At 37.9% G+C, this 27,254-nt stretch overlaps 1 protein-coding gene across 4 annotated transcripts in view; it reads right to left on the bottom strand.

Moving 5' to 3' along the window:
• The window catches only part of PTPRK (protein tyrosine phosphatase receptor type K), a 576,017-nt gene that overhangs the window by 266,797 nt on the left and 281,966 nt on the right, over positions 1–27,254 (bottom strand). For all 4 annotated transcript variants that reach the window (XM_032651570.1, XM_032651569.1, XM_032651571.1 and 1 more), the window contains exons 4-5: positions 7,674–7,755; positions 5,046–5,161 (exon numbers count right to left, since the gene is read on the bottom strand). In XM_032651570.1, the coding sequence (XP_032507461.1) occupies positions 5,046–5,161; positions 7,674–7,755 (198 nt within the window). The remainder of the gene's footprint in view (positions 1–5,045; positions 5,162–7,673; positions 7,756–27,254) is intronic.

The following is a 27,254-nucleotide window of genomic DNA, read 5'->3' as shown; positions in this document are numbered from 1 at the left end:
ATATACTCACTTTCTCCTCATTCATGGTTTATTAAAGTAAACTATATACAGCAAATTGGATAAATCTTAACTTCTGACAAATGTATATACACCCATAGACCCAAAGCCTCAATAAAGCTATATGACATTTACCTTACCTCAAAAAGTTTCCCTGCTCACTTCCGGTTCCTAATCACCCCCCAACCCCAGTCGAATACTGTTCTGATTTCTAGCACCATAGATTAGCATCTAGAGAGTCACGCACTCTTTTGTGTCTCTTCTCTTCCAGAAAGCATAACATTGCTGAGCTTTATAAGTCCTGGTATCAGTAGTGCACGCTTTCTAATTTATTGTTTATCCATTCTCCTGTTAACAGACATTTGGGTTCTTTACAATTACTGGTTGTAATGAATAAAAAAGCTGCTATAAACATTCTTCCACAAGTCTTTTTGTGAACACATGCTTTTATTTCTCTTATGTAGCTACTCAGGAGTGGAACTTCTGTGTCATATGTTATTGTTCCCTTATATATTCACTTTTTCCTGCTATCACTTTATCTACTATCCATATTATTGTGTTGAAATAAAAAGGACGTGACTAAAATTTTTAACCCATGAACATATATAACCTATTTTTTTTCTTTCCTGTGAGAAATTATCTGGTACCTGGTACCTCTCAGGAATATAAACAGACATTTTAATTATTTTATTTCACTATAAATTGAACACTGAAAAACATTAAATTGTACATTAAAATCTCACTGATGATCTTATTTCCTGTAACCTGGGTTTTATCATAAGCCTTAAGTTATGATCCACAAATTCTCTACCATTGGGGGTTCCTTAGGAACACAAAATGGTATAGTTTTAAAACTTGTTGTAAGCATTATAAAACATCTGTTCATGTGGGGAAAAACTGCAAATTGTAAGCTGAAAAAAAAAGTTGTGTTCATATCTAGAATGCAAGCTACTTCACTGAGCGTTATGAAAGAAAACGAATTTGGAAATTCTCTAGGAGCAACTAAAGACTTTATCCTAACTCCCTTATCCAATATGAACTGCATAACATACTTTTTTGAACTATGTTCCACAAAACCTCATGATTTCACCAGATTTATAGCTTGCTGACACCAATGGACTTTTTTTTTTTACACTAGAGCATGATATATTTTATTGAAGGTATTTCTTTTGGTTGTGCTATATCCATTATGCATAATGCTACACCAATGGACTTTTAAAAACATTCATCCATATTGTTTTATGCATCAGTAGTTCGCTCAGCATGTGCAAGGAGGTTAATTTGGCTTATGTATTTTGTCATTGTTTTCTAAATGTCTAGAGTGAATGACCTTCTTTAAAGACTCTCTAATTTTATAATCTGAGATCTTGCAGGAAAGAAAACTCCGTAAAGGGACTTGCCTAGTGGTCCAGTGGTAAGGAGTCTGCCTTCCAATGCAGGGGACGAGGGTTCCATCCCTGGCTGGGGAACTAAGATCCCACAGGCCGCAGGGCAACTAAGCCCACGCACCACAACTACTGAGCTCACGTGTCACAAACTACAGAGCCCATGTGCTCTGGAGTCTGCACGCCACAACTAGAGAGAGAAAACCTGCACACCACAACTAGAGAAAAGCCTCTGTGTGGCAACTAAGACCCGACGCAGCCAAAAAGATAAATTAAATAAATAAATATTAAAAAGAAACAAAAAGAACACTCCCTAAAGATATAGCAGACTCACTATGATATGTCTTATGGACTATCCCAGATTATCTCAGGTAAGTCACTAAGTGTCTGCTTTTTTATGCTCCATTCTTTAATTTACCTAATTTGTATGTCATTTTAAACAATAAAAATGACTGAAATATCAATTGTAAGCTAAAGACAATAAACAAGTGCGAAGTTATTCTCTAAATGTATTTCTATACATAAATTACTTTGAATGTCATATACTATCAGGTATTCATGGCAGTTGTAGTGTACCATTTTTCATTTAAAATAGAAAATTGGAAGCTTTCTAGTTTTTGTTCTTTTACACCATATTCAAACATTTACCAATTGAAGCTCAATATTATTATATTATATAAATGATTTGGAGGACATAAAAAGTTGATGGCCATTTTTATTACACCTGACCATGGAAGGTGTAACAGCTACTCCATTATTCCATTACTTTTGTAATAGGATGCAAAGACCTTTCATTCTGAGTTACTTCAGAGTACATTCGTTCACAGCAGTCAGCAGAGACTTTAAGCAGTTGTTCTCACAATGATACTTAATTTGAGGAACGATTTTTTTCCCACACAAAACTAATAACTTAAAAATTTTTAGGGGGATTCCCTGGTGGTGCAGTGGTTGAGAGTCCGCCTGCCGATCCAGGGGACGCGGGTTCGTGCCCCAGTCCGGGAAGATCCCACATGCCGTGGAGTGGCTGGGCCCGTGAGCCATGGCCGCTGAGCCTGCGCGTCTGGAGCCTGTGTTCTGCAATGGGAGAGACCACAACAGCGAGAGGCCCGTGTAACGCAAAAAAAAAAAAAAAAAAAATTTACATTCCTCCATGAAACAAAAAAAAGGTGATCAAAGCCATGTTTCAGACCATCAAAAATAATGTAGAGACCTGGTTTAGCATCTTACAGCTGGAAGGTATTTTGGTCTCTACCTACACCTCCTTTTATAGATAAAAAAATCTATGGCCAGGAAAAGTTCAATGAATTCTCTAAGCCAATATAATTAACTGGGTTATAAGAATTAAAGAGTTAGAATTAAGGTTAGAATTAAGAACTGGGCCCCTTGACCTTTAGGAAGTTATTCTACACCAAGCAAAAATAACTTGACATCTATCTGTGTGTGTTGGCCTGTAGATGCATTGTCGAATTCAAGATTCTTCTTCCTTTATTATGTTTCCACTAGTTTCAGCAAAAGATGGATCATTTTTTTTAATCACTGTTCACTTTCTGATTCACTCACTCTATAGATGTACACATATCAATTACATCTATATATCTACACCTTTATCTCTATGTCTCAGTCTTATTTATTTGAAAACAACCCTAAACCAGGCAATTGATAATCTTCAATGTTTCTTAAATATGGAGAAGAATGATTCAAGGGAATAAGTTAAGGTAATTTAAGTAGTAGTATTGAAAAAGGCAGAAAAGCTTTTTCATGAATAAGCATGTAAATTGCTGAAGTATTGGGCAATGTCAAAATAGACGAGAAATATATAAATTCACCTTGGAAAATGTAAAGAGAAAGAAGAGGAGAAAAAAGAAAGCAGAACAGAAATTGAACAGAATATTTTTATCTCTCATCTTTATTTAAAAAATGGCAAGAGGAAAATTTTTTAAAACTATAATGAAATGAGCCAATTTACAAAAGTAAGAAACAAACAATAAATGAGCAGTATTTTGACTGCAACCCACTCAGACCAGCGGGGCCAGAAAGTCTTTGTTGCCACAAGGCAGCTGGTGTCTAAGTAAACAAAACCCTTTTTATTTCAACGTCCCATTAAATCCTGGGGCGTAAGTAAACCCAGGGGCAGACTGCAGAGTGTCTGGTTCTCCAAGACAAGACTATATAGATAACAATAAAAATTAAATGCCAAAAATGTCTCTACCTAAATGAAAAACGACTAGCAAAGTAATTAGAAAATATATCTAAACACATTCTTAATACTATCAGTATATAGGCTGAGAGACAGAGAAAATAAGAGGGATTCTAACTAGATGTTTAGATGATGAAACAAGTTGTACATTATACAATACACTCTACAGGAAGTATTATCTTATATTTAAATACCTGTAGTGGAAATTAGCATAATCACAGGGGGAAAAGGACAGAGTTCATTTCCTTTTCACGTATTCAGGATGGTATCCTGATATGCACATATTAAATAAATTACAAAAGTAGCTATAATTAGATTTATATGAAATACATCTGTTATAACATCCGATTGGATGTGGGAATTGAATGAAAAAACACATTTATAACACCCAGTACAATATCAGGCATTATATTGGTATGATTTCAATGATCATTGATTATAATTATGATCCCAACTTCCTGAAACCTAACGATGATCCTTGACACTAATTTCCTCTCTCTAAAGATATCATAAAATAAAGCCTGATGTCTATGTTCAAGAAACTAAGCTAATTTTCATTTTTGGTCTCTATTGGCATTCTCAGGAATTTAAAATTCTAACTAATTAAATCCCTTTCCTCATTCTGATGCAAACAGAATTAAATAATAATAATAATAAAGGTGCTCAGAGAATATTATTTCTTACATTCTAGCTTCAAATATTCTGCCCTAGGTCCAGCCTCAAGGCTTTAGTTGCTCTTAGCTCCTCCCACCTCCCCACCCACCTCTGTCCCAGGATTGACAGATATTCTCTGAGGATATGGCACATTCCTTAGTCACTGTTTTCTCGCAGATTCTTTTAAAGCTCTTTGTATGCACCATTTACATTTCCCCAACATGTATGCTAAACTGCAATTCATTAAATACACATTTATTGCGGATTTAATATGTGCAAGGCAAATATCTTGTTCTCAGATCTGTGATTAACCCTTATACACAAAAATCCTGAAAAACCAATTTTAATTGGCTCTCTTCCAATTCACATTTCCAGAAATACTCCCAAAGGTTTCTTAAAATACTTTTGAAAACTTTACAGAGTATGACAGTTCCTGCTTAAGTACTATGCTCTTGTAAGCTGTTTTCAAAATGTTAATGAGACATTTTTCATGTTTTTCCTATTTTGAATGGATCTAGAAAAATTGTTTTTACAGTTTGGACATAACATTAGAGAATTATGATTCTCTAAGGAGTTAATGAGTAACTCACCCAAATACTTATTAACTTTACACTGTTATATTTTTATTCATATTCCAAAAATGGAAATATCTGAAATGAATCTGCAGCGAATTAAATCAAACCTACACAAAAGACAACCTGTCACACACATATTCCACCCCCCACCCCACACACACATACACAGGGAAAAGGAATTTGTGATTTTTTTAAAATCAAGCGTACCCTTTAGTTCAGCTGCCAATGCGGCCTTACCTGCAGCCATAACTTGTTATGTACAGCGTCTCTCCCTGTAGCGATACACTGAAATGTAGCATTCTGCCCTGCATTGACCTCTACGTCCCCCAGACGGAGGAAATGAGGAGATTTATCTGTGAAGACAAGAAAAAACTTACTTTTTTCCACATGAAGAAAACACGCCGTGTTACTTTTTCCCAACAGAATAATGTTGTTCATACTTTTACCTTTGGCCAAGACTAATGTCGTATGGAAGAAAATTTGAGTTTTCTCTGTGCTGAAAGACACTGTTGCCTCTCTCACGCTCAGTTCTCCTTTTTTAATAGCTTTATTACGTATCGCCCCATAATTGCTAGAGCAATTCTATACAGAGTGAGCACCCAACGATTACTGCTGGAGGACCCCCGTAGCATGTTGCATACGGGTGATAATAAAACAGTTACAAGTCAAAGCAAACAAAAGAGATCAAATAGGCACAAAGCAGAGCATAATAGAAAACTATAAGAAAAACACAGAATGACAGCTCAAAAACTGACATATACATGGCTGTTGAACTATTAAGTTACAATTTAAGCAGTTACATCTTTCTTTTCTTTTCTAAAGGAATTTCAATAACTATAATCCTCTAGTACTTCAAAGAACAAGGTAAGGGACTGTTTTTCTTCCTCTCAGAGTATTAGCTTAACTGTTGTTAAATCCACCTCCTATTCCTTCATAGTCCTAAGAAAGTTACCCAAAAGAAATATTAGACCAACAAAAAAGTGATGACTGCCATCAAAATATACATGAGTTACATGACTGTCAAACAAGCATTCTCTATAATTACCTTTTAAAACTGAAGCTTATTCAGGTTTTCAACTGAAAGGAAACATCAATGGGAAAAGCTAAGCCTCAGTGAGTAAAGATAGTTCATGAAGGACCATATCACAATGAAACTACTGTTGTGCTCAATTTCTGTACTTTTTAACCTGTTTACTCATGAAAGCCTTTCTTTCATATCTTCTTTCAAGAAGTGTAAATGAACAGTAGATGGAAACACCGTTCTCATATATGAATGGATTGAAGGAGTTTAGTAAACCAGCTTGAACTTTCAGTGAGATAATTTCTCCTTTTTCTTAGAATACACCACACGTGATAAATCATTTCACCTTTGCCTGCTACATCTTTCTCCAGTGCCTCATCTCAGTAGGTGCTTCAGAAAAAGGAATGCTTGCACTAGAACACAAGCTAGAACAGTGGTTCTCAAATTGTGAACTCAAGACGATCAGCATTAGTATCACCTGGGAACAATCAGAACCAGGTGAGGGGCCAAGCAATGTGTGATTTGCCACATCCAGTTGGTGATTCTGAGGCACACTAGGGTTTGACAACCAGTTAGCAGGAGCATGAGCCTTGGCCCCTGGTACGGTGCCCCCTGTGCATGCTGCTTACAAAGTATTAGAGAATTTCCACCAGGAGCGTTACTGAACAGATCATCTAGAATTCATGGGCCCTATAAATCACTGCTGTTGGGAGATATAGCTTAAGTCTGAATTTATACCAACCGTTTTATGCCTGGCTCTACTGAATGCACGCAGTAATTGCCTTTCAGAGTATGTGATATAAACACAAAAGTCGTTACCCCATCTGAAGACCAATCAATGTGCATCTAAGGACATACCAAACTATGTGTTAATAAATTGAGTTTCGTGTTTTGTGTGCTTTCTATTGTTTTGTTGTTTAATATGAATTAGCCAGAAATTTATTATGACATTAAAAACTTAGTCTTAAGTTTGGAATAAGATGAGTTAATTCATTCTCTTCATTTCACCCCAACTTTCAACTTAGCAGATCACATAAGTTGGTGAGGTTTCTTCTTATTTTCTTTCCACTGAACTGATTTGTTATTCTTTGCTTTCCTAGGCAATTTAATAATACCAAAAGATGGAACGAGTCCTACCTGGAGTTTCATTTACATTTTTAATTTTTTCTGTCAAAAATAATGTCAACTAAATAAACTGAAGATCTAACAGGCTTTATTAGGGGATTCATGAATCAGGCAGCATCCCAACTATTAACTATAAGACAGATCAAAGGGGCTGTACAAAATGGAAGGTTTTTATAAGAAGAAGAGTGGGGCAAGGGAGCTACTAGCAAAAAGAAAAGAAGTAATTATTTTTAGGCCAGGACATCTTCTTTGAGGAAGAAAAGAAACAGCAAGGGCTTTATGATTCAGATCACCTCTTCTTCCTCTGGGAGATGGAGAGGGATCACAGGACAGATTATCCTACTGGTGCTTGACCATGAAATCCAGACTGGTCAATTAAGATAACATTTCTGGAAGAAACTGAAACTGCAGTTGGATCGGGTATAAATCTAGGCTTTGTATCATGAACTTTTAGCATGAGTGACGCCATTTTGGGACTGTGGTTTTCTTTTGAACAGTAATTAATTAAAAGAATTCTTTAACATGTGTAGTACAAGTCTGAAAAATATTTGATTCAAAAACTCTAGAAATATTTCAGTGTTGTTTTAAAACTGAACAAAAGGCTAGGAGTAACAACAACAAAAGAGAGAGCAATGACCAAGTGATAATCAATAGTCACTACCAATATAAGACAAGTGTTGAAAGGATATAGAAAAATACAGTTCTTAATCACAACCTACCACAAGGATAACTCAGGACTTGGATGTCATCAATGGCAATATAACCACTTCTTCCTCCTGAGACTTCAGCTTCAAATATTACCTGTCAGGAAGAAATAGAAAACACTTACAACAATCATTTTTAAGGAATTTTCACAGTGAAAGAAAAATAGCTATAACACACTTATGAAAATTAAAATTTAATTTTCATCCAATAAGAATTAAAATTTCATCTTATAATGTGAGTAATTTCCTAAACCTTGTACAGGTAAACAACATTTTTTTGAAGCGCAATTAAATTATTGAGGTCAAGCAGTGCTCACTAAATTTCTTAAGCAACTATTATTAAGTGTTGTAGATTTCCTGAATGGGCAATATACAGGCAGAATGAATAGGCAGATATAGCAAATCTCATATCTCTAAATTTTCCCTTATTGACTTTTTCCATTTTTGTTATTTATTTAACATATATTGAGCACCTACAAATGTGCCAAGCAGTATGCTAACCAGCGAAGACATCAACTGATCTAAGCTTTTAAATAGCTGAATTTTCAAAGACAGAGGTCATCAGATAGATTAGTTTTACTCCAGGCAAAAGGAACCATATACAATGGAATAGAACAGAACTCTGTGTTTGGAAAACCAAATGAATGTAATCTGTATAGCTACAAAGACTCAAGAGGGAAGAGATAAAATTAGAGAAGTAGGCATGGAAGACTTTGAATACCATGGGAGTGAAGTCAGGAGTATATCCTGTCAATGGTTAATCAATTAAAAATATATATATTATTAATAAATATTTTAATAAATATATTTTAAAAAATCAATGTTCAGATATAAGCTAATGTTTTAGAATTTTGTTGTTACAGTCAATCACAGAACTTCGTAAAGACTTTCCCTTAGTAATGTGTGCTGTGACTCTTCAAGAGAAAACGGATTAAGCATGCCACATTTCAACATTTTATTTGACTATGGGCTCCTTTATTCATGGAGAGACATAGGTTATCTTTGGACTGTTTTGCAAAACGTTTTAGGAAACATATTGGAAATTGATATTTAAAGTAGGAATAAAATATAATCAAATTGGTGTATTACAAATATATTTGGCTCAGGACTTCCCTGGTGGCGCAGTGGTTAAGAATCTGCCTGCCAATGCAGGGGACATGGGTTCGATCCCTGGTCTGGGAAGATCCCACATGCCGCGGAGCAACTAAGTTTGTGCGCCACAACAACTGAGCCTGCGCTCTAGAGCGCGCAAGCCACAACTACTGAGCCCACGTGCCACAACTACTGAAGCCCGTGCGCCTAGAGCCTGTGCTCCGCAACAAGAGAAGCCACCACAATGAGAAGCCCGCACACTGCAATGAAGAGGGGCCCCCACTCGCCGCAACTGGAGAGAGCCCGTGCAGCAATGAAGACCCAACACAGCCAAAAATAAATGAATAAATAAATAAATTTAAAAAATAAAAATAAATATATTTGGCTAAAAGGTGGAGGATGGCCCCAAAGAAGGTAAGACTAGAAACAGACAAATAATATGCTAGTAACAGTGAACATAGAAAGATGAGAAGAAAAAGGAGAGATAAAAGAAATAATACTAAGGAAACAGACAAAATAGAAATTATTGATTCATTAGTTGTTTAGAAATAATAGGAAAATTCTCATTCCTGGCTAGGCCCTTAGGTAGATAATGCTATTGTCTGTTGTCAAGAAGGAGGAAACTTCCCACAGGTCTCATAGAAATGGCACCTAAGAAGTGGTTGAAGCAGGTAGCTTTTATGCTTTTTAGACAAAGAAACAATAAATTTGTGAGGAAGTGACAGGAAATAGTTTTGGGTGCTCAATTAGTGAAGAACCTAAACAGAGTTTGGACCTGGGGTAGTAAATTAGTGAAGTAGCAAGGTTTGTTTACACAGACTTTTCAGCTCTGCATTCTCTATCTCTGCTAAGAGATAAGGGTGATAAGGGTGTTCTTCTACCTCCAGATGCAGGGGGTACACCTTTCACATGAGAGATTTATTTCCTGTTTTCAGAAAGACAGAAAGAAGGGTCAGAGTGTCCCTCTTGCACTGGCCATTTCTTAAGAAACTAATTGAAAATAATCAGTATACCATTGAGGCACATTTTGGGGCAGCCTACCCCATGACCCAACACTATCAGGACCCTAGCCAGAACACGTGATACAGAAAAAGATACAAATTTGAGGGAGAAGATAACTAAGTACATTTCAGACATTTCAGATTCCATTAGCCTAGGATACATATGGGGTAAATGCTTAGGAGATAACTAGACAGATATATCTCAAAGAGAAGAGATGGGTTTAAAATAAAGCTATAGATTTGGAAGTCATCATCATGGCAGTGAGTAAGCTATAGATTTGAAAGTTACAGAGATTGGTGAGTAAGACGGCATAGAAGATAAAAAGCAGCAAACCATGAAATGGAAGGCAAGAAGACAGCCAGCAGAAGTAAGGCCAACAAAGTACGATTCAGACAGAAGGGTGGAGGAAGGCACTCCCCCCAGTCAGGCAGGTCAACACTCCCACCAAAAGGATTAGAAAAGGCCAGATAAATTACAATGACCATAATTTTAAAACATCAGATATCTGCATAAACAATGGCATCTAGATGAGCACAAATTTTAGGAGGACAGGATCCCTTGAGTGTGATCCCAGGATCTTCTTTCCCATGGGACTATTTGCCAATTCTGGAAACAGGCTGTCATTCTAGCTCAGCACAGATTTAGGGCCTCCATGGGAGAAAGTGAAAACAATGAAGCTTGCTGTAACTGTGTAAAAATAGAACAACAAACTAGAAATTTAAGAGTCTGAATAAAATAGATGCAGACTATAGCAAAAAACATGAACTGTAGGAGAGAGGTCAAGGAAAACTAAAAAAGTATCAATTAAAGTTAGCCATTAAGGGTTCTCTGGTAACTTCTGACACAGTTTTACTAAAGTGGAGGGGGATAAGTTTGATTGTTTTTACTGAGCTCTTACTATACTCAAGAGACTGTTCTAACTAAGCATGCTCACATCTGCTGTTGTTTCCCTCCTCTCTCTCTCTCTCTCTCTCTCTGCACACACACAAATTCATTACATCTTCACTACAGTTATATGAGGTAGCTATTATTTTTATCCTCAATTTAAAGAAAGTTAAGTGACTGCACCAAAGTCTAACAGCTAACAAGTCGTAGAGTCAGGGATGGACCCAAGTCAACCTCCAGGATCTAATCTTCCATCAACTTCACTACACTTCCTCTCAAGATCAAGAAACAAACACAGTAGAACATTTAATTTAAATAAACTTTAAATTTCCTTTAAAAGTCTAATACGTTAAATTTTTAAAGTGTTATTTTAAATAGCAAACTAATTAGATATTCTATTGACTAAACAGCAGTATCATCAATCAGCATTACATCCTTCCCATTCTCATACCATATCTACATCCACCCCAAAGCCAATGACAATGGGACACAGCAGGCTGGGTGGATGGTTCACGTCCCCTCCAATCACTCCCATCATAAGCTACCTCCTGTGTTAGTTCTTTTCTACTTCAAGTTTGCCCTTTATGACTATTAATTTCCCTGGAATAAGTTAAAGCTGAGAAGTAGGAGAATGAGGTTTTTGGGGGAAGACAAATATTTCATGATGAAAGGAGGGCTAATCTATAAAGACAGAAATATATGTGTGTGTATGTGTGAGTGTGTGTATACGTATCATTCGCATTTCACGTGAAGGTATTTGATATGATAACAACTGTCAGGTCACTTTCTAAATATTGGAACAAAGGTTTAGCAAGAAATAGAGGAGAGAAGTAGAGATTTTAAATAATGTATAACTTGGAGCAATTGTGGTACAGGCCACTTTCTTGGGGGTGAGAAAATTTGTATTTGACACACAACTCTCCTATTTACAAATTCTTGAGCAAATCACATAACCTGTAAGAGCCAAGTCCCAACCCCATAATATGGAGATAATGCAGCTTTCATTATAAAGTTTTGTGAGGATTAAACAGTAGCATCTGTAAAAGTGCTATATAAACCAAAAGGTAAGATTATGAACATTGTTAACACAGGACATTTGTATAAGTATATTCTAGGAAAACAAGTTTTACTTGCTCAAATGGTAGTCCAAGGAAAGGGAAAGTATAGAAAGAAAAAATGAGAAAATTATTTTTGGAAAAAATACAGTCTTATGAATAGACCACACAGCTGAATAATTAATCAGTTCATTATTTCAGGTTTGTTACAGTCAGCATTAATTAAATTATTTTAATTCTATGCTTATCTTAGTTTTACTTTCTCGAATTGTTTTACTTGGTAGGTGGTAAGTTTAAACATGTTTACTACACCCCTGAGGAAAAGTTTCTTATTTGTTCATTTAAATTGAGCTTTATTCTGGACAATAAATTTAGGCCTTGATTTAAAAGGGAGTGAAAGAATTGGTTCTTTAGTAAAGAAAAAAAAAACGTTTCTCTTTTTAGTGACTCATTTTCCCTAAGTGTTGTCTCTGCCTCATTAACTAGAGCAAAAGGAAATTTCTAAGATCAGATTCCTTTACAGCTAAGTATCTAATCAGCTTTATCACTTTAACAGAGCCCTCACCTTTTAAGTCTCTTCTGTCCACTCAGGGAAAACCAATCTCAATAGCTTAATTATGCAAAACTTGCTTGGGCTAATGCTCAGGTCAGAGCTAATGCTCGGTGTCAAATAGAAAACTAGGGCTTCCCAGGAGAAGACAGCAAGGGAAGCCATACCAGATGTCAACTTGAACCCATCCAGGAGGCCAGCCTGAGAACAGAATGAAAGGGCTCTGCTTTTCATGCTGTTTCCACTCCACTCTGTTACCTGAAATACTGAAGGTGACGATTCTAATCAAATTTTTGCTACTCTAGCAACATTCTTGGATTACTAACTAAATAAGTGAAGTCAAGTCAAATTAAAGGAGGGGAGGAGGCGAACCCTAAAGAACAAGAACAACTTTATCTTTTGGCAAACTGAATTAATGCAGAAGTACCTCATACAATGGAAAGCTGAACTCAAAGTAAGGAGCCTGGGCTCTGGTTGCTGGTTTGCTATCACATGTAACCCAGGCAACTAATTTAACCATGTCTTCAGAGCCTCAGATGGGCAATACTGGCCCTGCCCATAAATCTGGTTTGTTGTGAAGATTGAATGGTATATGTGAAATGATTAAATGATATATGGAATGCCATGTAAGACAAGACATTATGGACATGAGAAAAATCTGAAATAAAAACTTGCACTTAATTTTCTTTCAATATATCACAGTGTTAAAAGTGTAGGCTCCAAAGTCAGATATACGTTGAGTTCACATTCTTTAAATGTTAACTTTAATTTATAGAAAAACATATGTAAAGTTACTTATGTAACTTTAACTGATGTACAGTCTAAACCTAAGTTTCCTTTTCTATAAAAAGAAACTATTAGTATCCACTTCAGGGTTAAGGGGGAATTAAATGAGATAACACACGTGAACCATTTAGCACAGCTCCTGGCACACGGTAAGCATTCTAGGTTAAGGGGCACCACTACTATCATGGGAAGAAAATATCCATAAAGGACACATGTACTAAAATGAAATTTCTTCCCATTCCCTCCTCTCTTTTCAAAAACTTAACTCCCTGCCCTGAATTTGGAAAATTAAAAAAAATTTTAAAAACCTTAGCATAAACTGGTATTTCATTCCCATAAACCTCCTCAAATATGTTTTCTGTGATTTGAAGTTTTAAACACTGAATATTGTTAATGTAAAGTTCAAAGTAAATTACACATTTGCCTTCAAAGAATAAATGTAACAAAATGAAAACCTACAGAATAGAAATAGGTTTATTTCTATATGTTCCGGTCCAAATTTGGATAATGAATAAAACAGTCATCTGTAATAAAATAGTCACCTGAATGAAATAGTCATCTTAACCAACATTACTAAAGCTGCAGGTCCATCCATATCAGTGCTCTGAATGTGAGGCCTCACAGTAGGAGCTGTGCTTGACTCAACTTTGTGTCCTCAAAGCTTATTCTTACTACCTGGCACATAGCAGACATTCAATAGATGCTAGCTGAACAACAACAATAACAAATTATACATAGATATATACACACACACAATGTATAATATACATGAACATAAGTATGTTGGCATCATTAAATATAATTGACTTCTCTTTATCTCATGTAAACTCTAAACATTGGATTCTCAAGGATCCATCCCAAGCCACCTTCTCTCTTTTTGCCATACTTTTCACCCTGGTAGGATAAAGGAAGATAAGCCTACAAAAAGACAGAGGAAACTGAGAACAAATAAAGTGTGTAGAGATATAAAAGGGAAATGGAGGTACATGGTATCATAAAAGCCAATAAAAGAATATCTGAAGGAGAAGAGATGTCAGGACCAAATGCTGATCAAACTCTAAGTAAGATGGAGATTAAAAATACCCTCATATATATCTTATAACTAGAAGTTTGTACACTGTAAACAACATATCCCCAGACCCTAGTAACCAACATTCTAGCCTCTGTTTCTTTGAGGGGTTTTTTTTTTTTTTTTTTGATTCCACATATAAATGATGTCATACCAGAGAACACAAATTTCTGGTTATAAGATGAATAATTTCTGAGGATCTAATGTATAGCATGGTGATTGTGTTTAAAACCACTGTATTACATACTTGAAAGTTGCTAAGAGAGTGAATCTTAAATGTTCCCACGACAAAAAAGAAATGGTAATTATGTGACAGGGTGGTGTTAGCTAATGCTATAGTGGTAATCATTCAGCAATACATACTTGTATCAAATCAGCACATTGTACACCTTAAACTTACATAATGTTATATGTCAATCATATCTCAGTAAAGCTGGAACAAAACCACTTCTTTCATGTAACACTGTGATTGAGTGACCAAATAAAGTAACATGAAATAACAGAACTTGAAGTAACAGAACACGAAGTAACAGAACAATATGAAGTAATGGAAATGGAAACCATATTAGACAATAATGAAGAGAGCAGAGGAGTGGAGATGTTTGTAACCCTCCTACAGGAAGTATGCCTGAATCGGTGGAGAAATCTAACCAAGGATGGAAGAAGATATGGGGTCAAGGGAAGCGTTCAACTTTTTATTATCATTTTTAGGACGAAAAACACTTAGATGTTTTGAAGTTGATGAGGATGATTCAATTTGAAGGGAATGTTTGAGTGTACGTGAGAGAAATAACTGTTAATGTGAGATAGGATAGCACGGGATCCAAATCACAGGTCAGAGGAGGGGCTCTATTTCTTTTATAACATGAGGAAAGAAGGAGAGGATGAATGAAGATACGAGTAGGATTTGTAGGATTGGTAGATAAGGGAGTTTCTCTTGTATGGCCTCAGTTTTCTCAGCTACAAGGGATGGGCTAGTGGGAAGGAGGAGTGGTTGGAGTTTGGAGAGAAATGAATGGAGTAGAATGGACAGAAGAGGAGAAAAGGAATTGAAAAGAAAAATGTGATAGGATCTCCAGGAGTATTGTGGGCCCATCTGAAGTTAGTGACTGTGAACTTCTAGTGATCCTGATCTACCATGGAGCGTGATTCTATTTAAAATAGAATTTGCTTGATTTTAAGTTCATAAAAAGTAGACAGAAAAAAAGGAATCAAGGAGTTTATGGAAATAGAAAATGTGACCAAAAAAAGATTACAAAGAAATCAAATTTTGATACAATGAGTAAATTGATGAATTAGCAAAAGACAGATGGTTTGATCAACGAATGCCCCCCATGAGGCTGATGGATGATCTCGGTGAAATTAATCAAGTAGAAAGAGATTAATTTATGTTACGGTCAGAAAGTGAGATGCTTACATGTAAAGCTAGAACACTTGTGAGATATTATAAGAGCAGCAGGTTAAAAAAGGTAGGTGGGCTTCCCTGGTGGCGCAGTGGTTGAGAGTCTGACTGCCGATGCAGGGGACACGGGTTCGTGCCCCGGTCTGGGAAGATCCCACGTGCAGTGGAGCGGCTGGGCCCGTGAGCCATGGCCGCTGAGCCTGTGCGTCTGGAGCCTGTGCTCCGCAACGGGAGAGGCCACAACAGTGAGAGGCCCATGTACAGCAAAAAAAAAAAAAGTAGGTGATTTTTGGAGATGAGGAGGTGAAGGAACTACCTAGGGACTTTCCACAAATATACCAAAGCCATCAGGATAATGGTGGGCCTTGGGAGTGAAGAAAGCAAGTCTGACACCAATACTAAAGTTCAGGATGAATAGAAGAAAATGACTTGGGATCCAGAGGAAGGCAATCATGAGGGTAATGGCATGGTTGAAAGAATTCAAAGGGGCAAGGGTGTTTCTCATCCATTAAACTGATCCTAAGTTGCAGGGTATTAATATCTGCCCTTTTAGAGACTGTTTGGGAAGAAGTGTCCTCAGTCTAGAGCCACAAACAGAGCATGATTATAACATAATTAATTGTCTCAATAAATTTTCAAGGTTTATCTTTACTACTGAAATATAAGCTCATTGAGGGCAGTGACCTGTTTATCCCCCCCAGCATCAGTGAACCACAAGAATCCTGTTGAAAACTGGGGCTTGGAAAGAGTTCCAACATGTTACAGAAAACAACCGTGCATCAGTTAATTCTAGCTAATAGTTTTGCTTTCAGGGGAATTATGGGATAAGGTATTTAATTCACTTTTACCTAACTCATAAAATTTTGTTGACATAATAAAATGACTCTCCCTTGAGAAAGTTTCAGATAATTTTCCCAAGCTAATTTAGAAATCATGAAAACATTAATCACTTCCCTTGAATAGTTAAATAATGCTGTGAGGAATAAATTTCTGCTTACAGGCCCCAGAAGATCTTAAACTGAGTAAGTCAAATACCTATGTGGAAACTTCAAAATATAGAATCCAGTTACTTTTCAAGTGTGAAAATATTCTATTTCTGTTCATACTTAAAAATTAATATACACATAACTGGCAGGTGATACCAAAAGACCAGTGTACAGCTAGCCGTCACTGTCACCCACTGTAGCTTCTCTCACAGGCACTGTCAGTCTGGGGTTCTGCTTTCTCAATAAAGATTTGCTGAAAGTATTATAGAAAAGGAGCTTCTCCCTGTTAGACCCCTACATGCCAGGCTGGCTTGCCTATTGAGTCATGTAATAGTTGGTTTCTAAGTCTAACAGGTGAAAATGTCTTTAGTAAAGGCCTGGGGGCTTTCTGAAACAAATGCATTGTTAACAGCCCTTGCCTACTGCTTGCTTACTTGTTTATTTAGCTCCTGAAAAAGATAAATGCCTGCAACTGCAAAAGGTACCTAGAAAAAATACGTAAGCAAAAGAAATACTGGTATATTCTTTGGCTTTAAAGCTGCTTGCGAGAGTACTTAGAGGATTCTAATTATAATGTGTACTAAATATGGAAGGCAGTTAAGACATATAATACAGCCGAAATTGATTCTTCATCTAAAACCCTTTCATATTTCAGATTTTAGCTATCCTTAGCACCTCTATGACTTACAGGTATGTAAAAACTCAAAATCAGTCATTTTCCTTAAGATGTCCTGAGATTAAATATGATCAGTTTCTGGGCTTCCCTGGTGGCGCAGTGGTTGAGAGTCCGCGTGCCGATGCAGGGGACACGGGTTCGTGCCCCGGTCTGGGAAGATCCCACATGCCGCGGAGCGGCTGGGCCCGGGAGCCATGGCCGCTGAGCCTGCGCGTCCGGAGCCTGTGCTCTGCAATGGGAGAGGCCACAACAGTGAGAGGCCCGCGTACCGCAAAAAAAAAAAAAAAAAATATGATCAGTTTCTTAGGCGGACTAGTCCTGTCACGACTTAACAGGACTGTGCAGTCTGCAGAGAGTAATGAGGGTTCCAGAGATTCTAAAACCTACACTGTTACCTGAATACATACAGGTTTTTTGTATAGTTACAAGGCCTACCACGCAGCAGAAGCACACACACGTATGCACGCACAGTCCTATCTTTCCACACACAATTATACTAATATAATAGTGACCTAAGTAGATTTTTGAATGCAAATTCTGTGTATAGTGGAGACACGTATTCTTGAATAAAATGTCAATGTCATAAAAATATCCTGAGGTTTAAATTGCCTAAGTGATGAGAGGGACTGCTACATTACCTAACGTGGATGACAACAGCAGGTATAACAAGACCGCACGTGCATCAAAAGCAACTGCAACCCTTTCCAGAGTGGTATTGTGTTTGCCTGATAAAAAACAGAACATCAGTGAAAGCACATGCCAGTGTCCAGGCAAAAGTAAAAATTGCAGGACCACAGATCAAAAGAAGAAAGTAAAACCTAAGAGATTTCACACCAGAGTAGACTGTATAAAATAAAAGCCCAAAGAAGGCTGTCTGAGAAAGCTCCACGCTAAAACGAATATGCAAGCATAGTACATTCCTATGCTTCAAATTAGCCCAGGCTATCTCTAAGGTAATCACCAAAAGTATCTAGAAGATCTAAATAAAGGAACTAATAATAATCATTTTTAGAGCTTAAGCCAGAATGTTTCCGTTCATATTAATAGTCCATTAGTTATTTAAATTAATTTTCATTCCTTAAACACACACTTGTAAAAATTGTCAATGGTCCTTTTAATTTGAAGATATTGATGTAGATTCATATGTATAAAAAACACATGACTCCATTATATGGCTAAGAGATACCCAAACTCCATCTCTGAACACAGATAAACTTAAAACTTAAAACAAGAATAAATAATACTTACAAAATAAATGCAAGAGGAATTTTTGTGTTCTTTGCATGTTCTCTATATTATTAAGATGCCTTTGGGGAGGAGGAAGGCATATACTGCTTTCTCAAAAAGGATTTGAGGGACTTCCCTGGTGGCACAGTGGTTGAGTCCACTTGCCAGTGCAGGGGACATGGGTTCGAGCCCTGCTCTGGGAAGATCCCACATGCTGCGGAGCTACTAAGCACGTGTGCCACAACTACTGAGCCTACGCTCCAGAGTCCACGAGCCACAACTATTGAGCCCATGTGCCACAGCTACTGAAGCCAGCACACCTAGAGCCCGTGCTCCACAAGACAAGCCACCACAATGAGAAGCCCACACACCACAAGGATGAGCAGCCCCTGCTCGCCTCAACTAGAGAAACCGCGTGCGCAGCAGCAAATACCCAACACAGCCATAAATTAATTAATTTAAAAAAGAAGGTTTTAATATGTTTTTTATGATAATGGAGACACACACAGAGACACACGCAAAACACAAAAAAGAGCACACCAGCATCAGGCAGAGCCTCAACTCAGAGTCACAGACGTCAACTCAAATCCCTGTGCTGACCTGATGGAGCCATTGTGAGGATTAAAAGAGATTATACACAATTTGGAAGGTTCTCCATAAATGTTAACCCTTTCCTCGCTTTCCTACCCTTCTCCAGTGACTGATATAATGGGCACTGCCCTAAGAACACAGCCTTTGAGAAATAAGGCAAGAGGGCAGCTTCAGGTGACAATGATGCCGGAGACCATAAGGAAAAAACTCTTACCAATTTATTTATTTATGTTTTTAAACAGCTTTACTGGAGTAAAATTGCTTTACAATGGTGTGTTAGTTGGTGCTTTATAAAAAACTGAATCAGCCATACATATACATATATCCCCATGTCTCTTCCCTCTTGCATCTCCCTCCCTCCCAACCGCCCTATCCCACCCCTCTGGGTGGTCACAAAGCACCAAGCCAATCTCCCTGGGATATGTGGCTGCTTCCCACTAGCTATCAGTTTTACATTTGGTATAGTATATATGTACATGCCACTCTCTCACTTTGTGCCAGCTCACCCTTCCTCCTCCCCGCGTCCTCAAGTCCATTCTCTAGTAGGTCTGCATCTTTATTCCCATCCTGCCCCTAGGTTCTTCATGATCTTTTTTTTTTCTAGATTCCATATATATATGTGTTAGCATACAGTATTTGTTTTTCTCTTTCTGACTTACTTCACTCTGTATGACAGACTCTAGGTCCATCCACCTCACTACAAATAACTCAATTTCATTTCTTTCCATGGCTGACTAATATTCCATTGTATATATGTGCTACATCTTCTTTGTCAATTCATCTGTCGATGGACACTTAGGTTGCTTCCATGTCCTGGTTATTGTAAACAGAGCTTCAATGAACATTGTGGTACATGACTCTTTTTGAATTATGGTTTTCTCAGGGTATATGCCCAGTAGTGGGATTGCTGGGTCGTATAGTAGTTCTATTTTTAATTTTTTAAGGAACCTCCATACTGTTCTCCATAGAGGAGATTCCCACCAACAGTGCAAGAGGGTTCCCTTTTCTCCACACCCTCTCGAGCATTTACTGTTTGTAGGTTTTTTGATGATGGCCATTCTGACTGGTGTGAGGTAATATCTAATTGTAGTTTTGATTTGCATTTCTCTAATGATTAATGATGTTGAGCATTCTTTCATGTGTTTGTTGGCAATCTGTATATCGTCTTTGGAGAAATGTCTATTAAGGTCTTCTGACCATCTTTGGATTAAGTTGTTTGTTTTTTTTGATATTGAGCTGCATGAACTGCATGTAAATTTTGGAAATTAATCCTTTGTCAGTTGCTTCATCTGCAAATATTTTCTCTCATTCTGAGGGGTGTCTTTCCTTCCTCTTTATGGTCTCCTTTGCCGTGCAAAAGCTTTTAAGTTTCATTAGGTGCCATTTGTTTATTTTTGTGTTTATTTCTATTTCTCTAGGAGGTGAATCAAAAAAGATCTTGCTGTGATTCATGTCACAGAGTGTTCTGCTTATGTTTTCCTCTAAGAGTTTTATAATGTCTGTCCTTACACTCAGGTCTTTAATCCATTTTGAGTTTATTTTTATGTATGGTGTTAGGGAATGCTCTAATTTCATTCTTTTACATATAGCTGTCCAGTTTTCCCAGCACCACATATTGAAAAGCCTGTCTTTTCTCCAATGTATATTCTTGCCGCCTTTATCAAAAATAAGGTGACGTGGGCTTCCCTGGTGGCGCAGTGGTTGAGAATCTGCCTGCCAATGCAGGGGACACGGGTTCGAGCCCTGGTCTGGGAAGATCCCACATGCCACGGAGCAACTGGGCCCGTGAGCCACAACTACTGAGCCTGTGTGTCTGGAGCCTGTGCTCCGCAACAAGAGAGGCCACGACAGTGAGAGGCCCGTGCACGGCGATGAAGAGTGGCCCCCGCTCGCCGCAACTAGAGAAAGCCCTCGCACAGAAACGAAGACCCTACACAGCCAAAAATATAAATAAATAAATGAATTAATTTAAAAAAAAAAAAAAAAAAAAATAAGGTGACCATATGTGCATGGGTTTATCTCTGGGCTTTCTAACCTGTTCCATTGATCTATATTTCTGTTTTTGTGCCAGTACCATACTGTCTTGATTACTTTAGCTTTGTAGTATAGTCTGAAGTCAGGAAGCCTGATTCCTCCAGCTCCATTTTTCCTTCTCAAGATCACTTTGGCTATTCGGGGTCTTTTGTGTTTCCATACAAATTGTGAAAATTTTTGTTCTAGATCTGTGAAAAATGCCAGTGGTAGTTTGATAGGGATTGCATTGAATCTGTAGATTGCTTTGGGTAGTATAGTCATTTTCACAACGTTGTTTCTTCCAGTCCAAGAACATGGTGTATCTCTCCATCTGTTTGTATCACCTTTAATTTCTTTCATCAGTGTCTTATAGTTTTCTGCACACAGGTCTTTTGTCTTCTTAGGTAGGTTTATTCCTAGATATTTTATTCTTTTTGTTGCAATGGTAAATGGGAGTGTTTCCTTAACTTCTCTTTCATATTTTTCATCATTAGTGTATAGGAATGCAAGAGATTTCTGTGCATTAATTTTGTATCCTGCAACTTTACCAAATTCATTGATTAGCTCTAGTAGTTTTCTGGTGGCATCTTTAGGATTCTCTATGTATATATCATGTCATCTGCAAACAGTGACAGCTTTACTTCTTCTTTTCTGTTTTCGATTCCTTTTATTTCTTTTTCTTCTCTGATTGCTGTGGCTAAAACTTCCAAAACAATGTTGAATAATAGTGGTGAGAGTGGGCAACCTTGTCTTGCTCCTGATATAAGAGGAAATGGTCTACGTTTTTCACCACTGGGGATGATGTTGGTTGTGGTTTTGTCACATATGGCCTGTATTATGTTGAGGTAAGTTACCTCTATGCTTACTTTCTGGAGGGTTTTTATCATAAATCGGTGTTGAATTTTGTCAAAAGCTTTTTCTGCATCTATTGAGATGATCATATGGTTTTCATTCTTCAATTTGTTAATGCAGTGTATCACATTGATTGATTTGCCTATACTGAAGGATCCTTGCATTCCTGGGATATACCCCCACTTGATCATGGTGTATGATCCTTTTAATGTGCTGTTGTATTGTATTTGTTAGTATTTTGTTGAGGATTTTGGCAACTATGTTCATCAGTGATATTGGCCTGTAGTTTTCTTTCTTTGTGACATCGTTGTCTCCTTTTGGTATCAGGGTGATGGTGGCCTCATAGAAAGAGTTTGGGAGTTTTCCTCCCTCTGCTATATTTTGGAAGAGTTTGAGAAGGATAGGTGTTAGCTCTTCTCTAAATGTTTGATAGAATTCACCTGTGGAGCCATCTGGTCCAGGGCTTTTGTTTGTTGCAAGATTTTTAATCACAGTTTCAATTTCAGTGCTTGTGATTGGTCTGTTTATAATTTCTATTTCTTCCTGGTTCAGTCTCGGAAGGTTGTGCTTTTCTAAGTATTTGTCCATTTCTTCCAGGTTGTCCATTTTATCAGCATAGAGATGCTCGTAGTAATCTCTCATGATCCTTTGTATTTCTGCAGTGTCAGTGGTTATTTCTCCTTCTTCATTTCTAATTCTATTGATTTGAGTCTTTTCCCTTTTTTTCCTTGATGAGTCTGGCTAATGGTTTATCAATTTTGTTTACCTGCTCAAAGAACCAGCTTTTAGTTGTAGTGATCTTTGCTATTGTTTCCTTCATTTCTTTTTCATTTATTTCTGATCTGATCTTTATGATTTCTTTCCTTTTGCTAACTTTGGGGCTTTTCTTGTTCTTCTTTCTCTAATTGCTTTAGGTGCAAGGTTAGGTTGTTTATTTGAGATGTTTCTTGTTTCTTAAGGTAGGATTGTACTGATATAAACTTCCTTCTTAGAACTGCTTTTACTGGATCCCATAGGTTTTGGGTCATTGTGTTTTCATTGTCATTTGTTTCTAGGTATTTTATGATATCCTCTTTGATTTCTTGAGTGATCTCTTGGTTATTAAGTAGTGTGTTGTTTATCCTTCATGTGTTTGTATTTTTTACAGATTTTTTCCTGTAGTTGATGTCTAGTCTCATAGTATTGTGGTCAGAAAAGATACCAGATACAATTTCAATTTTCTTAAATTTACCAAGGCTTGACTTTTGACCCAATTTATGATCTATCCTGGAGAATGTTCCATGAGCACTGAAGAAGAAAGTGTATTCTGTTGTTTTTGCATGGAATGTCCTACAAATATCGATTAATTCCATTTTGTTTAATGTATCATTTAATGCTTGTGTTTCCTTATTTATTTTCATTTTGGATAACATGCCCATTGGTGAAAGTGGGGTGTTAAAGTCCCCTACTATGATTGTTACTGTTGATTTTCCCTTTTATGGCTGTTAGTATGTGCCTTTTGTATTGAGGTGCTCCTATGTTGGGTACATAAATATTTCCCATTGTTGTATCTTCTTCTTGGATTGGCCCCTTGATCATTATGTAGTGTCCTTCTTTGTCTCTTGTAATACTCTTTCTCTTAAAGTCTATTTTGTCTGATATGAGAATAGTTACTCCAGCTTTCTTTTGATTTCCATTTGCATGCAATATTTTTTTCCATCCCCTCACTTTCAGTCTGCATGTGTCCCTAGGTCTGAAGTGGGCCTCTTGTAGACAGCATATATACGGGTCTTGTTTTTGTATCCATTCAGCCAGTCTACGTCTTTTGGTTGGAACATTTAATCCATTTACATTTAACGTAATTATCCAAATGTATGTTTGTATTACCATTTTCTTAATTGTTTTGGGTTTGTTATTGTAGGTCTTTTCCTTCTCTTGTTGTACCTACCTAGAGAAGTTCCTTTTGCATTTGTTGTAAAGCTGGTTTGGTGGTGCTGAATTCTCTTAGCTTTTGCTTGTCTGTAACGGTTTTAATTCCTCCATCAAATCTGAATGATATCCTTGCTGAGCAGAGTAATCTTGGTTGTAGATTTTTCCCTTTCATCACTTTAAATATGCCTTGTCACTCCCTTCTGGATGGCAGAATTTCTGCTGAAAGATCAGCTTTTAACCTTATGGGGATTCCCTTGTATGTTTTTTGTTGTTTTTCCCTTGCTGCTTTTAATAATTTTTCTTTGTATTTAATTTTTGATAGTTTGATTACTATGTGTCTTGGTATGTTTCTCCTTGTATTTATCCTGTATGTGACTCTCTGTGCTTCCTGGACTTGATTAACTGTTTGCTTTCCCATATTAGGGAAGTTTTCAACTATAATCTCTTCAAATATTTTCTCAGTCCCTTTCTTTTTCTCTTCTTCTGGAATCCCTGTAGTTCGAATGTTCGTGTGTTTAATGTTGTCCCAGAGGTCTCTGAGACTGTCCTCGATTCTTTTCATTCTTTTTTCTTTATTCTGCTCTGCAGTAGTTATTTCCACTATTTTATGTAACAAGTCACTTATCCATTCTTCTGCCTCAGTTACTCTGCTATTGATTCCTTCTAGAGAATTTTTCATTTCATTTATTGTGTTGTTCATCATTGTTCACTTGCTGTTTATTCTTCTCAGTCCTTGTTAAACTTTTTTGTATTTTCTCCATTATATTTCCAAGATTTTGGATCATCTTTACTATCATTATTCTGAATTCTTTTTCAAGTAGACTGCCTATTTCCTCTTCATTTGTTTGGTCTGGTGGGTTTTTACCCTGCTCCTTCATCTGCTGTGTGACTCTCTGTCTTCACATTTTGCTTAACTTACTGTGTTTGGGGTCTCCTTTTCTAAGGCTGCAGGTTCACAGTTCCTGTTGTTTTTGCTGTCTGCCCCCAGTGTCTAAGGTTGGTTCAATCAGTTGTGTAGGCTTCATGGTGGAGGGGACTAGTGCCTGTGTTCTGGTGGATGAGGCTGGATCTTGTCTTCCTGGTGGGCAGGTCCGTGTCCGGTGGTGTGTTTTGGGGTGTCTGTAGCCTATTATGATTTTAGGCAGCCTCTCTGCTAATGGGTGGGGTTGTTTTCCTCTCTTTTTAGTTGTTTGGCATAGGGTGTACAGCATGTATTTTGCTGGTTGTTGAGTGGAGCTGGGTCTTGGCGTTGAGATGGAGATTTCTGGGAGAGCTTTCACCATTTGATATTATGTGGAACAGGGAGGTCTCTGGTGGGCCAATACCCTGAACTCGGCTCTCCCACCTCAGAGGCACAGGCCTGATACCCAGCTGGAGTACCAAGACCCTTTCATCCACACAGCTCAGAATAAAAGGGAGAAAAAAAGAAAGAAAGAAAGAAAGAAAAACTAAAATAAAATAAAGTTATTAAAGTAAAAAATAATTATTAAAATTAAAACAAAAATTTTAATTAAAAAAAAAGAAGAGAGAAACCAAAACAAAAAGAAATCCACCAATGATAACAAGTTCTAAAACTTATACTAAGGAAAAAAAAAAAGTGCAGACAGAACACTAGGACAAAAGGTAAAAGCAAAGCTATACAGACAAAATCACACAGAGAAGCATACACATACACACTCAGGAAAAGAGAAAAAGGAAAGAAATATATATATTTCATTGCTTCCAAAGTCCACCACCTCAATTTGGGATGATTCATTGTCTATTCAGGTATTCCAGAGATGCAAGGTTCATCAAGTTGATTGTGGAGATTTAATCCGCTGCTCCTGAGGCTGCTGGGAGAGATTTCCCTTTCTCTTCTTTGTTCGCACAGCTCTTAGGGTTCAGCTTTGCATTTGGCCCTGCCTTTGCGTGTAGGTCACCTGAGGGCATCTGTTCTTCACTCAGACAGGACAGGCTTAAAGGAGCAGCTGATTAGGGGGCTCTGGCTCACTCAGCCCGGGGGGAGGGAGGGGTACGGAGTGCAGGGCGAGCCTGCGGCGCCAGAGGCTGGCATGATGTTGCACCAGCCTGAGATGTGCCGTGTGTTCTCCCAGGGAAGTTGTCCCTGGATCACAGGACCCTGGCAGTGGCGAGCTGCACAGCGTCCCGGGCGGGGAGGTGTGGATAGTGAACTGTGCTTGCACAGGCTTCTTGATGTCTTCAGCAGAAGCCTTAGTCTGTGCTGATAGCGGCAGCTCGCGCCCGTCTCTGGAGCTCGTTTCGGTGGTGGCTTTGAATCCCTTCTCCTCGTGCACCCCGAAACAGTGGTCTTTTGCCTCTTAGGCAGCTCCAGACTTTTTCCCGAACTCCCTCATGGCTAGCTGTGGTGCACTAGCCCCCTTCAGGCTGGTTTCACGCAGCCAACCCCAGTCCTCTTCCTGGGATCTGACCTCCGAAGCCCGAGCCTCAGCTCCCAGCCCCAACCCGTCCTGGCGGGTGAGCAGACAAGCCTCTCAGGCTGGTGAGTGCTGATCAGCACCGATCCTTTGTGCGGGAATCTCTCTGCTTTGCCCTCTGCACCGCTGTTGCTGTGCTCTCCTCCGTGGCGCCGAAGCTTCCCCCCTCCGCCACCCGCGAAGGGGCTTCCTAGTGTGTGGAAACCTTTCCTCCTTCACAGGTCCCTCCCAGAGGTGCAGGTTCCGTCCCTATTCTTTTGTCTCTGTTTTTTTTTTTTTTTCTTTTGCCCTATCCAGGTACGTGGGGGAGTTTCTTGCCTTTTGGGAGGTCTGAGGTCTTCTGCCAGCATTCAGTAGGTGTTCTGTAGGAGTTGTTCCACATGTAGATGTATTTCTGATGTATTTGTGGGGAGGAAGGTGATCTCCACTTCTTACTCCTCTGCCATCTTGAAGCTCCTCTCTTACCTCTTTAGTACGGCAGTAACACACCCACTACCTTACCCGTTCTTAATCTCTAAGACAAAAAACATTTTAAACAATCCTACACCGGCATCACTAAACTACCCTTACATGAAACCTTTTTTGTCTCAATTGGAGGCCTACTATGGTGAAGCCAGCTGAGACTAGAGACCACAGTATAATGTGTCCAACTCCCTTCATTCTTTAGCATACCCAATTCCAAGACAGGCAGACAGACTGAGCATAATACTATATTCGAAATGCCTTTAAATATGTATCAGAAATAAATTGAAGTAGGACCCACTATTCATGGCACAGCCTAATTTATGTTAGAGTATGAATTTGCAATAAGAAGAAAAAGTCAAAAAGGCAATTAGAAGAGGGAAATGAAACAAAAGTTAACTAAAATAATCCAAGATCTAAAAACACCATTCATCACATTTTTCATCCTATGGGTCTGTCCTTAAATACATAAGCAAACAACTTACATCATAAAAGATCTGGTATAAAACTGAAGGTGGAGAAGCAAAGGGTAGCAAATTCATCAGCAAAATGTCATTTCTGTATCTTTGCTATCATAGCTCCACCATCTGGGTTATATTTTA

This window comes from Phocoena sinus, chromosome 12, assembly GCF_008692025.1.
Source record: "Phocoena sinus isolate mPhoSin1 chromosome 12, mPhoSin1.pri, whole genome shotgun sequence".
NCBI classification, from domain to species: Eukaryota; Metazoa; Chordata; class Mammalia; order Artiodactyla; family Phocoenidae; genus Phocoena; species Phocoena sinus.
Note: the sequence above shows the minus strand (reverse complement) of the source record. Positions and strands in the feature narration are given on the sequence as shown.